Source organism: Scyliorhinus canicula, chromosome 14 (assembly GCF_902713615.1).
Source record: "Scyliorhinus canicula chromosome 14, sScyCan1.1, whole genome shotgun sequence".
Classification (NCBI taxonomy): domain Eukaryota; kingdom Metazoa; phylum Chordata; class Chondrichthyes; order Carcharhiniformes; family Scyliorhinidae; genus Scyliorhinus; species Scyliorhinus canicula.
This window is the reverse complement of record NC_052159.1, coordinates 6,784,616-6,798,343: the sequence shown is the minus strand read 5'-3', so window position 1 is coordinate 6,798,343 and position 13,728 is coordinate 6,784,616. Positions and strand designations below refer to the sequence as shown.

The 13,728-nt window shown below is 54.5% G+C and overlaps 1 protein-coding gene across 1 annotated transcript in view; it reads right to left on the bottom strand.

Annotated features, from left to right (window-relative positions):
- LOC119977787 (protein Atg16l2-like) overlaps positions 1-13,728 on the bottom strand; it is a 131,217-nt gene that overhangs the window by 13,856 nt on the left and 103,633 nt on the right. Inside the window, exons 15-17 of the mRNA XM_038818995.1 lie at positions 12,549-12,654; positions 8,337-8,486; positions 8,170-8,217 (exon numbers count right to left, since the gene is read on the bottom strand). Coding sequence (XP_038674923.1) covers positions 8,170-8,217; positions 8,337-8,486; positions 12,549-12,654 — 304 coding nt within the window. The remainder of the gene's footprint in view (positions 1-8,169; positions 8,218-8,336; positions 8,487-12,548; positions 12,655-13,728) is intronic.

Sequence of the window (13,728 nt, the reverse complement as noted above, 5' to 3'; positions counted from 1 at the left end):
GGGAGTGCCGCACTGTCAGAGGGTCAGTACTGAGGGAGTGCCTGCACTGTCAGAGGGTCAGTACTGAGGGAGTGCTGCACTGTCAGAGGGTCAGTACTGAGGGAGTGCTGCACTGTCAGAGGGTCAGTACTGAGGGAGTGCTGCACTGTCAGAGGGTCAGTACTGAGGGAGTGCTGCACTGTCAGAGGGTCAGTACTGAGGGAGTGCTGCACTGTCAGAGGGTCAGTACTGAGGGAGTGCCGCACTGTCAGAGGGTCAGTACTGAGGGAGTGCCGCACTGTCAGAGGGTCAGTACTGAGGGAGTGCCGCACTGTCAGAGGGTCAGTACTGAGGGAGTGCTGCACTGTCAGAGGGTCAGTACTGAGGGAGTGCTGCACTGTCAGAGGGTCAGTACTGAGGGAGTGCCTGCACTGTCAGAGGGTCAGTACTGAGGGAGTGCTGCACTGTCAGAGGGTCAGTACTGAGGGAGTGCCGCACTGTCAGAGGGTCAGTACTGAGGGAGTGCTGCACTGTCAGAGGGTCAGTACTGAGGGAGTGCCGCACTGTCAGAGGGTCAGTACTGAGGGAGTGCCGCACTGTCAGAGGGTCAGTACTGAGGGAGTGCCGCACTGTCAGAGGGTCAGTACTGAGGGAGTGCTGCACTGTCAGAGGGTCAGTACTGAGGGAGTGCCGCACTGTCAGAGGGTCAGTACTGAGGGAGTGCTGCACTGTCAGAGGGTCAGTACTGAGGGAGTGCCTGCACTGTCAGAGGGTCAGTACTGAGGGAGTGCCTGCACTGTCAGAGGGTCAGTACTGAGGGAGTGCTGCACTGTCAGAGGGTCAGTACTGAGGGAGTGCCGCACTGTCAGAGGGTCAGTACTGAGGGAGTGCCGCACTGTCAGAGGGTCAGTACTGAGGGAGTGCTGCACTGTCAGAGGGTCAGTACTGAGGGAGTGCCGCACTGTCAGAGGGTCAGTACTGAGGGAGTGCTGCACTGTCAGAGGGTCAGTACTGAGGGAGTGCCGCACTGTCAGAGGGTCAGTACTGAGGGAGTGCCGCACTGTCAGAGGGTCAGTACTGAGGGAGTGCTGCACTGTCAGAGGGTCAGTACTGAGGGAGTGCCGCACTGTCAGAGGGTCAGTACTGAGGGAGTGCTGCACTGTCAGAGGGTCAGTACTGAGGGAGTGCTGCACTGTCAGAGGGTCAGTACTGAGGGAGTGCCGCACTGTCAGAGGGTCAGTACTGAGGGAGTGCCGCACTGTCAGAGGGTCAGTACTGAGGGAGTGCTGCACTGTCAGAGGGTCAGTACTGAGGGAGTGCCGCACTGTCAGAGGGTCAGTACTGAGGGAGTGCTGCACTGTCAGAGGGTCAGTACTGAGGGAGTGCTGCACTGTCAGAGGGTCAGTACTGAGGGAGTGCCGCACTGTCAGAGGGTCAGTACTGAGGGAGTGCTGCACTGTCAGAGGGTCAGTACTGAGGGAGTGCTGCACTGTCAGAGGGTCAGTACTGAGGGAGTGCTGCACTGTCAGAGGGTCAGTACTGAGGGAGTGCTGCACTGTCAGAGGGTCAGTACTGAGGGAGTGCCGCACTGTCAGAGGGTCAGTACTGAGGGAGTGCCGCACTGTCAGAGGGTCAGTACTGAGGGAGTGCCGCACTGTCAGAGGGTCAGTACTGAGGGAGTGCTGCACTGTCAGAGGGTCAGTACTGAGGGAGTGCCTGCACTGTCAGAGGGTCAGTACTGAGGGAGTGCCTGCACTGTCAGAGGGTCAGTACTGAGGGAGTGCTGCACTGTCAGAGGGTCAGTACTGAGGGAGTGCCGCACTGTCAGAGGGTCAGTACTGAGGGAGTGCTGCACTGTCAGAGGGTCAGTACTGAGGGAGTGCCGCACTGTCAGAGGGTCAGTACTGAGGGAGTGCCGCACTGTCAGAGGGTCAGTACTGAGGGAGTGCCGCACTGTCAGAGGGTCAGTACTGAGGGAGTGCCGCACTGTCAGAGGGTCAGTACTGAGGGAGTGCTGCACTGTCAGAGGGTCAGTACTGAGGGAGCGCTGCACTGTCAGAGGGTCAGTACTGAGGGAGCGCTGCACTGTCAGAGGGTCAGTACTGAGGGAGTGCCGCACTGTCAGAGGGTCAGTACTGAGGGAGTGCTGCACTGTCAGAGGGTCAGTACTGAGGGAGTGCCGCACTGTCAGAGGGTCAGTACTGAGGGAGTGCTGCACTGTCAGAGGGTCAGTACTGAGGGAGTGCTGCACTGTCAGAGGGTCAGTACTGAGGGAGTGCTGCACTGTCAGAGGGTCAGTACTGAGGGGGTGCTGCACTGTCAGAGGGTCAGTACTGAGGGAGTGCCGCACTGTCAGAGGGTCAGTGCTGAGGGAGTGCTGCACTGTCAGAGGGTCAGTACTGAGGGAGCGCTGCACTGTCAGAGGGTCAGTACTGAGGGAGTGCTGCACTGTCAGAGGGTCAGTACTGAGGGAGTGCTGCACTGTCAGAGGGTCAGTACTGAGGGAGTGCCGCACTGTCAGAGGGTCAGTACTGAGGGAGTGCCGCACTGTCAGAGGGTCAGTACTGAGGAGTGCCGCACTGTCAGAGGGTCAGTACTGAGGGAGTGCCGCACTGTCAGAGGGTCAGTACTGAGGGAGTGCTGCAGTGTCAGAGGGTCAGTACTGAGGGAGCGCCGCACTGTCAGAGGGTCAGTACTGAGGGAGTGCCGCACTGTCAGAGGGTCAGTACTGAGGGAGTGCCGCACTGTCAGAGGGTCAGTACTGAGGGAGTGCCGCACTGTCAGAGGGTCAGTACTGAGGGAGTGCCGCACTGTCAGAGGGTCAGTACTGAGGGAGTGCTGCACTGTCAGAGGGTCAGTACTGAGGGAGTGCTGCACTGTCAGAGGGTCAGTACTGAGGGAGTGCCGCACTGTCAGAGGGTCAGTACTGAGGGAGTGCTGCACTGTCAGAGGGTCAGTACTGAGGGAGTGCCGCACTGTCAGAGGGTCAGTACTGAGGGAGTGCCGCACTGTCAGAGGGTCAGTACTGAGGGAGTGCTGCACTGTCAGAGGGTCAGTACTGAGGGAGTGCCGCACTGTCAGAGGGTCAGTACTGAGGGAGTGCTGCACTGTCAGAGGGTCAGTACTGAGGGAGTGCTGCACTGTCAGAGGGTCAGTACTGAGGGAGTGCCGCACTGTCAGAGGGTCAGTACTGAGGGAGTGCCGCACTGTCAGAGGGTCAGTACTGAGGGAGTGCCGCACTGTCAGAGGGTCAGTACTGAGGGAGTGCTGCACTGTCAGAGGGTCAGTACTGAGGGAGTGCTGCACTGTCAGAGGGTCAGTACTGAGGGAGTGCTGCACTGTCAGAGGGTCAGTACTGAGGGAGTGCTGCACTGTCAGAGTGTCAGTACTGAGGGAGTGCTGCACTGTCAGAGGGTCAGTACTGAGGGAGTGCCGCACTGTCAGAGGGTCAGTACTGAGGGAGTGCCGTACTGTCAGAGGGTCAGTACTGAGGGAGTGCCGCACTGTCAGAGGGTCAGTACTGAGGGAGTGCTGCACTGTCAGAGGGTCAGTACTGAGGGAGTGCTGCACTGTCAGAGGGTCAGTACTGAGGGAGTGCTGCACTGTCAGAGGGTCAGTACTGAGGGAGTGCTGCACTGTCAGAGGGTCAGTACTGAGGGAGTGCCGCACTGTCAGAGGGTCAGTACTGAGGGAGTGCTGCACTGTCAGAGGGTCAGTACTGAGGGAGTGCCGCACTGTCAGAGGGTCAGTACTGAGGGAGTGCCGCACTGTCAGAGGGTCAGTACTGAGGGAGTGCCGCACTGTCAGAGGGTCAGTACTGAGGGAGTGCTGCACTGTCAGAGGGTCAGTACTGAGGGAGTGCCGCACTGTCAGAGGGTCAGTACTGAGGGAGTGCTGCACTGTCAGAGGGTCAGTACTGAGGGAGGCCTGCACTGTCAGAGGGTCAGTACTGAGGGAGTGCTGCACTGTCAGAGGGTCAGTACTGAGGGAGTGCTGCACTGTCAGAGGGTCAGTACTGAGGGAGTGCCGCACTGTCAGAGGGTCAGTACTGAGGGAGTGCCGCACTGTCCAGAGGGTCAGTACTGAGGGAGTGCTGCACTGTCAGAGGGTCAGTACTGAGGGAGTGCCGCACTGTCAGAGGGTCAGTACTGAGGGAGTGCTGCACTGTCAGAGGGTCAGTACTGAGGGAGTGCCGCACTGTCAGAGGGTCAGTACTGAGGGAGTGCCGCACTGTCAGAGGGTCAGTACTGAGGGAGTGCTGCACTGTCAGAGGGTCAGTACTGAGGGAGTGCCGCACTGTCAGAGGGTCAGTGCTCAGGGAATGCTGCACTGTCAGAGGGTCAGTACTGAGGGAGAGCTGCACTGTCAGAGGGTCAGTACTGAGGGAGTTCCGCACTGTCAGAGGGTCAGTACTGAGGGAGTGCCGCACTGTCAGAGGGTCAGTACTGAGGGAGTGCTGCACTGTCAGAGGGTCAGTACTGAGGGAGTGCCGTACTGTCAGAGGGTCAGTACTGAGGGAGTGCTGCACTGTCAGAGGGTCAGTACTGAGGGAGTGCTGCACTGTCAGAGGGTCAGTACTGAGGGAGTGCCGCACTGTCAGAGGGTCAGTACTGAGGGAGTTCTGCACTGTCAGAGCGTCAGTACTGAGGGAGCGCTGCACTGTCAGAGGGTCAGTAGTGAGGGAGTGCTGCATTGTTAGTGTCAGTACTGAGGGAGTGCTGCACTGTCAGAGGGTAAGTACTGAGTGAGTGCCGCACTGTCAGAGGGTCAGTACTGAGGGAGTGCCGTACTGTCAGAGGGTCAGTACTGAGGGAGTGCCGCACTGTCAGAGGGTCAGTACTGAGGGAGTGCTGCACTGTCAGAGGGTCAGTACTGAGGGAGTGCTGCACTGTCAGAGGGTCAGTACTGAGGGAGTTCTGCACTGTCAGAGCGTCAGTACTGAGGGAGCGCTGCACTGTCAGAGGGTAAGTACTGAGTGAGTGCCGCACTGTCAGAGGGTCAGTACTGAGGGAGTGCTGCACTGTCAGAGGGTCAGTACTGGAGGAGTGCCGCACTGATCAGAGGGTCAGTACTGAGGGAGTGCCGCACTGTCAGAGGGTCAGTACTGAGGGAGTGCCGCACTGTCAGAGGGTCAGTACTGAGGGAGTGCCGCACTGTCAGAGGGTCAGTACTGAGGGAGTGCTGCACTGTCAGAGGGTCAGTACTGAGGGAGTGCTGTACTGTCAGAGGGTCAGTACTGAGGGAGTTCTGCACTGTCAGAGGGTCAGTACTGAGGGAGCGCTGCACTGTCAGAGGGTAAGTACTGAGTGAGTGCCGCACTGTCAGAGGGTCAGTACTGAGGGAGTGCTGCACTGTCAGAGGGTCAGTACTGGAGGAGTGCCGCACTGACAGAGGGTCAGTACTGAGGGAGTGCCGCACTGACAGAGGGTCAGTACTGAAGGAGTGCCGCACTGTCAGAGGGTCAGTACTGAGGGAGTGCCGCACTGTCAGAGGGTCAGTACTGAGGGAGTGCTGCACTGTCAGAGGGTCAGTACTGAGGGAGCGCTGCACTGTCAGAGGGTCAATACTGAGGGAGCGCTGCACTGTCAGAGGGTCAATACTGAGGGAGTGCCGCACTGTCAGAGGATCAGTACTGAGGGAGTGCTGCATTGTCAGAGGGTCAGTACTGAGGGAGTGCCGCACTGTCAGAGGGTCAGTACTGAGGGAGTGCTGCACTGTCAGAGGGTCAGTACTGAGGGAGTGCTGCACTGTCAGAGGGTCAGTACTGAGGGAGTGCTGCACTGTCAGGGGGTCAGTACTGAGGGAGTGCTGCACTGTCAGAGGGTCAGTACTGAGGGAGTGCCGCACTGTCAGAGGGTCAGTACTGAGGGAGTGCTGCACTGTCAGAGGGTCAGTACTGAGGGAGTGCTGCACTGTCAGAGGGTCAGTACTGAGGGAGTGCTGCACTGTCAGAGGGTCAGTACTGAGGGAGTGCTGCACTGTCAGAGGGTCAGTACTGAGGGAGTGCTGCACTGTCAGAGGGTCAGTACTGAGGGAGTGCTGCACTGTCAGAGGGTCAGTACTGAGGGAGTGCTGCACTGTCAGAGGGTCAGTACTGAGGGAGTGCCGCACTGTCAGAGGGTCAGTACTGAGGGAGTGCTGCACTGTCAGAGGGTCAGTACTGAGGGAGTGCTGCACTGTCAGAGGGTCAGTACTGAGGGAGTGCTGCACTGTCAGAGGGTCAGTACTGAGGGAGTGCTGCACTGTCAGAGGGTCAGTACTGAGGGAGTGCCGCACTGTCAGAGGGTCAGTACTGAGGGAGTGCTGCACTGTCAGAGGGTCAGTACTGAGGGAGTGCTGCACTGTCAGAGGGTCAGTACTGAGGGAGTGCTGCACTGTCAGAGGGTCAGTACTGAGGGAGTGCTGCACTGTCAGAGGGTCAGTACTGAGGGAGTGCTGCACTGTCAGAGGGTCAGTACTGAGGGAGTGCTGCACTGTCAGAGGGTCAGTACTGAGGGAGTGCTGCACTGTCAGAGGGTCAGTACTGAGGGAGTGACGCACTGTCAGAGGTGTTGTCTTCCAGTTGAGATATTAAGTCGTGGTCCCGACTGTCCTCGAGGAATATCCCAAATCACTATTTTGAAGAGGAACAGTGCATTTTCCCCCAATGTCCTGGCCCTGAATCAACTTCACTAAAACAGATCACCTGGCATTATCGCATCATAGTTTGTGGGTTTTGCTGTGCACAAATTGTCCTGGAGGTTTTTTTTTCCAATTAAGGGGCAATTTAGCACGGCCAATCCACCTCCCCTGCACATCTTTGGGTGTGTGGGGGTGAAACCCACGCAGACACGGGGAGAATGTGCAAACCCCACACGGACAGTGACCCAGAGGCGGGATCGAACCTGGGACCTCGGCGCCGTGAGGCAGCACGCTACCCACATTATCCTGGAAGTTAGTCTCCAATCCTGGGAACGCTCCTGAGAAATCCTGGAGAGAATTGGCAGCCACTCGGAAGACTTGGGAAAGAAAGTAGCAGAGAGTAAAGGGTTAGCGTGATGAAAAATGTTTGCACGGCCAGTGAAAACCATTTGTTTTACCTCAGGGACCCAGAACAGCAGCCAAATGGATAATAACTGGCCTCCTGCCACTGCTGGAGATGGTGAATTGAATTTGGAAATTCCAAATCCAATTTCTGAAAATCTATTAAGCTGGGTGTTTAAATAAAGGGAAGGTTACACTGGTCAGGAAAGGTTCTCTGACACATTACGTACCAGCGACCTGGGAACATTGCCTGGGATTACCACAGATTGATTTCACAAATTACTTAAAGTTTCAATGCAAGGTTTAAAAAGCCAGGAAGAGGTAAGGAACATAACAGTCGCGCCACACAAGTGCTGGGCAATGACCGTCTCCAACGAGAAAGCAATCTCACCATTTCCCCGTGACCATCGCAGAATCTCCCACTATCAGCAACCTGGGGGGTTACTATTGACCAGAATCGAACTTCCGACAGAAATCATAGAATCCATACAGTGCAGAAGGAGGCCATTCGGCCCATTGAGCCTACACCGACCCTCTGAAAAGAATCCTACCCAGCCCCGCACCCTATCCCTCCAGACTTTTTGACACGTTTATCAAAAATAAGCAGGGGGGCATGTTTTGTCGGGTCACTCTTCACGGGACGGGGTCTGATAGGCCGACAAACCTGGCCTGACCACAATGTGGAGATAAAGCTCCACCCCAACACCACAATCTGGCCATGACCTTGACCATCCATCCGGGGGCTACACGGGCCCTGGTGCCCCCATCGTGGCCATCTTGGCTGCCGGAGAGCAGCAGTGATTCCTGGTCAGTGCGGCGACACACCAGCAGGGGGCAACATATGTCAACCCTGGAAGAATCCCGTTGGGACCCCCTCACGAGAGTTTAGTGGCCATCAGGGGATTTGTGCCCACGGCGAAAGGCCCAGAGAATCACACCCAGCCTCTTTCTACCGACACAAACCACACATTCTCCAAATTCCCTCAAAATTGGCATTGTTGGCATCTCTCCTGGTCTTCGCTGTCCCCTGGAAAAGTCAGTAACATCGTCCTTCCGATCAGGACATCTGACTGACATTCTGTAACATCAACATTCCGATGGCATTGTAAAAGCGAAACGCACGTTGATCAGAATTCACGCCAAACACAACGTAACACTGAGACTAACCTGAAAATTGCCTTTGTCCAATCAGCGCCGCACTTAAACCCTTCGGCTCTGGAATAAAGAGAATTAGAAAGGCTAAGAAAGTCCGTTCGTGCCTCAGAACAAAACCTCAACATTACTCATTTGAATAAATCTCCTAACCCAATTCCTGGCCCGCCCGCTCACGGTACCTGAGCTCTAGCCTGGTCTCGTTCATCCGCAGGTCTGTCACATTCAGCAGGTCGTCTCGGGAACAGCTGAGGAGCTGGGTTCGGTCTGAGTTAATGTCCAAAGATGTCACCTTTCCCTGGAGTGGAATCTCGCTGGTCTTCATCCCCGCCCTACAGAGCAATAAACAATAGCAACGTGTGGCTATGTGGTGCCGTCAACACAGTAAAACATCAGACGGCGCTCCGCAGGAATGATTATCACGCGGCACCGAGTGACGGGAGGAGATATCGGGCGTAATTCAGCAGCCTCATCCTGCCCGGCTTGGAGAGAGGCCTCCATCGGGAATCGCGGCTCTCACAAAGTCCCTGTGATTGGGATCCCGCTTTCGCTGGGCGAGAGTGAGCGATGAGGCTCATTTAAATATGCGCTGGCCCAATTCACCCAGGGCCTGGGGTGCACCGGCCCCGCCAGCGAAGCCTCGACCGGGAAATGTTTGATACTGGTTCACAAAGTCGTGAACCAGTCGTAGTGGCACCTCGGAGGGTCTAGCTGGTGGGTTAAGGCCCCCAGGTGGTCGGGGACAGGGCAGGGTGGTACCCTGGCTCTCCCGCTGGCAACATGGCACCTTGGCATTGCCACATTGGCACCCTGGCACTGCCACCCAGGTCCTGCCAAGGTGCCATGACGGCACTGCCAGGGTGGCAACAGCACTGCCAGCACTGTCAGGGTGGCAGTGCCAACATTCCCAGTTCCCAGGTTGCCTGTAGCAGGGGATGGCTTGGGAAGGAGGGGGGGGCCTTGCCCATTAGAGTCGGGGTGAGGGGGGGTTCGAGGATCCCAGGAGAGGCAATTTGGGTGAAGCTGGGGTGGGGAGGGGGAAAGGATCCTGAGGTTACGGATTGGGGGGGGTGCACAGGAGGGTGGAAATATCAGGGCTGCCTTTAAAAATGCCGCCCCATGCCAGGGGTCGTCTCGTGCACTGGTGAGCTGAGCACGTCAGTGCAGGAAATGACGTAAAGAGCAGCCTTGATGGGGGGACCCTCCCTGTGGGCAAACAAAACTGGCAAAGTGCCGTTGAATAGCGAGGTCTTTCTCAATGCTGCAGGTGCCACGAAACACCCTTGCTAAATGTTTTCTTTTCATTTTGTAAGACCGTGAGGAAAGGCTACCTCACTCCAGGCGATGTGTGTCACGAGAAAGTAGGGATATGGTGCATTAAAACAAACATCATTAACATGGTATTAAACTAACTTTGATACCATAAAGACAAATAGCCCACTATTACCAGTTAAACAATGTTTCACAATAAAATGAGACCGTTCTAACTGCTACCTTTATCTCCTCTCAAGCAACACCCATCTCAGGACAAAATCCACTTTTAAATACCGTTAGCATGACTCAGGAGTACTTGCTGTAAGGAGATGTCTTGGATAAACCACCTTGAGAAAGAGATCCCTCAGGAGCCAGCTGCACATTATTGCCCGTCTCCACTACTGTTTAAACTACCAGCCTTTGAAATTGCTCCTATGCTGTTCACAGGCGAATGTTTAACTCACCGTCTCGAGATCAGCTGGTTCTCGTCTGTCCTCAATCAAATCCTTAACTGACTGTTTCTCCAGAAACTGCTAGTCTGTCCATAGACAGATCCAACTTCACTGTATTGAGAGCACCGCTTCTTGTCTCTTCACATCCCTATCTATAGCTAAACTTCAAAACCGAATAGCTCAACACCTGGCTGCTTCGACCCCTGGCTCCTCCCATTAACTTCCTCCCCTCACTAAGCTGAACACAATGTCTCTAATTATCTACTCCCCAGGGGACCCTCTTAATATAAACAAAAGTCCATTAGCCTAAACTTTTATGATGCTTTAATTGCACCTCTGTCTCCAAAAGGTCTACTGCCTTTTAAAAAACATGACTGCAGCAGTCACACACACTCTAACCCAGACTTTTAACCCTTACTGCATCAGATACATATAACGCAATATATCTGAAATCCCTACATTCAGCACAGGTCAAAGAGGATGGTTTTAGGGAGCATCTTAAAGGAGAAACCGGAGTTTGAGAGAAGCAGGGGTTTAGCCAGGGAATTCCAGAGTTTGGAGCCCGGGCAACGGTGGAGCGATTAAAATCTGACATGTCCAAGAGGCTGGAATTAGAGGAGAGCAGAGACCTCAGAGGGTTGTCGGGCTGGAGGAGTTCCAGAGAGAAGGAAATTCCAGAGGTGGGGGGTGGGGGGTGTGGGGGCCACGGAGCAATTTGAAAACAAGGATGCAGAATTTTCCAATCAGGATTTTTATAATGGTGAGGTTTCCTCTCCCACCATCCGAGGGGGTCTGTGGGATACCACATGCCCACTGATACTGCCTGACCGTCAGCCATTCGACACTCCCAACGAATGTCAATTGGCTGGAGGAAGGACACCTGCCCCTCACTGCTGCCAAAAACCACACAGTGGACAGGCCTGGGACTGCAAGCGATGCCCAGAGTCTAAGCCCAGGGAGTCGAGGACCAGGGTGAGGCCCAGGGAGGTGCTGGTGGAGAGGCCGCAAGGGCTGGAGCAACAGCAGAGGCCGACAGCTTTTTGGGAAGGGAAAGGGGGTGCCCGATGTTGAAAGGAGGCTGCTGATGGAGGCACCACCCCAAACGCCAATTCCTGTCCAAAGCCCCAAGCTTTCCTCCTGCCCCCCCCCCCCCCCCCCCCCCCCCCCGAGATCCTTCCCCCAGCCTAAAAATTCAGGCTGGGTAGGAAAGGGCCTTCAATGGCCAATAATTGGGTCAAGGCCCACAGTACAATTGCAGAAGGCTGAAGGTGGGTGGGAGCCGGCTAGGAAGGCCATCTGAAAAACGTCACCCTGCCAACAATCCCACCGACAGGAGTATGTAAAATTCTGCCCAATCATTTCAAAATGGCAAAGATGAATGTGTCCAGTGTGGGCAAGCGTCAGGAGTCTATGATGTTAGCGGACAGGAAGAGGGATGGGAACCATTCAGTCCCTCAAACCTGTCTCACCATCCAACTAGATCAAGGCTGATCTGCCTCGCAACTCCATTAACCCAACTTTGCTCAAGGTCTTTCAACCCCTCACCAATCAAAACGCTGCCCATATCAAGTCTTGAAAGCTCCCACTGTCTCCCAGCAACCAGAGTTTCAGGGCCGAGAGTTCCAGATTTCCACTAGCCTTTCTGTGAAGAAGCCTTCCCGGTTCTTCAAGCAATTTCAAGCACGGCGGCTCAAAGTCCCTTGTTCTCGATCCGCCAGCAGAGGGAGCAGTTTGCCCACGCCCAGGGACCTGAGCACACAATGCAAGCTGATGCTCCCACTGCAGTGCTGAGGGAGTGCAGCACTGCCAGAGGAGCTGTCTCTCAGATGAAATGTGGACACAAACGATCCCGGGACCCACTGATTTTGGGGGGGGGGGGGGGGGGGTGGTGTAATCCTGTGCCAATATTTATCGTAACTAACCACAGTAAACACAAGCAGAAAGTTTTGGAAATACGCAGCCAGTCGGGCAGCATCTGTGGAGACAGAATAACGATTCGAGTCCGATGTTTGTTTTTATTCGTTTTACAGGGTGTGGGCATTCGCTGGCTCGGCCAGCATTCATTGCTCATCCCTAAATCCCTCGACTCTGAATGAGCCCACGGAACACCGCTGTTCTTTATTAGAACATAGAACAGTACAGCACAGAACAGGCCCTTCGGCCCTCAATGTTGTGCCGAGCCATGATCACCCTACTCAAACCCACGTATCCACCCTATACCCGTAACCCAACAACCCCCCCTTAACCTTACTTTTTAGGACACTACGGGCAATTTAGCATGGCCAATCCACCTAACCTGCACATCTTTGGACTGTGGGAGGAAACCGGAGCACCCGGAGGAAACCCACGCAGACACGGAGAGGACGTGCAGACTCCGCACAGACAGTGACCCAGCCGGGAATCGAACCTGGGACCCTGGAGCTGTGAAGCGTTCTGGTCATTATCACATCACTGCCTATGGGAGCTTCCCTTGTGCAAATTGTCCCCTCACATTTCCTACATTACAAAGTGACGAGACCTCACAATGGCCGTGAAGCGCTTTGGGGCATTGCGAGTAGGGTGTGAAAGGCGCCACAGAAATGCAAGTTAGCTCCGTACCATTGGGCGTTGAATTGGGTGGGCTTTCCCATGGTTCGCTCCGGTCAACGATCCCTCACCGAACCCAGAGACCCTCGCAAACCCCCTTACCTCGAATCCCACAGGCGGACCTTCTTGTCAAAGTGACCACTGATTATGAATGAGTCTGAACAAACCACGTCACTGCAGCGCGAGAGGGTTGGGATCGAGTGGATACCTGGCACAACAGGAGGGAGTAACAGATTGATCAGTGACAAAAAAACACCTCCAGATTACATTCAAACCCTTCACCTCGAATACTCTCAAACCCAGAAGGATTTAATCACGCCGGAGTTATTGGCAGCCCTGAATTTAGACCTTCTAAATTGATCCCAGAAAATATAAATCATTTTCCTGGGAAAGGTTGGAACTCATTATCACTTCACCGCTCTGGATATTAGATGCCAGGGTTATGATTAAGCTGCAGGCTGTAATCTTACGAAAAGGTTTGAATGATTTATATACAAGATACTGGATTCCTGACAGCATGTCCCAAGCTCAAATCTAATCGTGACTGACGAAAGGTGTTGGATTTTTAATTTATCTGCACAAAGTGATGGCTATCTGGGAGTTAGTAACAGGAGGAGGCCATTCCTCCCCTCCAGCCCATTCCACTATTCAGGTCAATTGTGGGTAATCGTTATTTTAACTCCGTTTACCTGCTTTAGTTTCTGAATATCGTTTAGCTAACACATATCTACTGATTGTAGCACAGTTTCAATTGGGCCAAACCTCAACAGCTCCAAACTTCAATCTAATGGATAAGTAACACAGCAGATGCACACACACACGTATGCACAAGTACACATACACAAACGTGTAAACATACACGCGCACACATACACAAACGTGTAAACATACACGCGCACACATACACAAACGTGTAAACATACACGCGCACACATACACAAATGTGTAAACATACACGCGCACACATACACAAACGTGTAAACATACACGCGCACACATACACAAACGTGTAAACATACACGCGCACACATACACAAACGTGCCCACATAGGCATGCACACACACCCAAACACACATACGCACACAGATAGTCACGCGCACACACGTGCACAAACACACGCAAGCACACAGATAGTTATGCACACACATGCAAACACACATGCACACAGACAAAGGGTGACAAAGACTGGGACCTGAAGGAGATCAGGGGCGAAATTCTCCCAAAGGGAGACAAAGTGCCGACGCCAGAGTGAAAACCGGAGTGTTTCACTCCGGCGTCGGA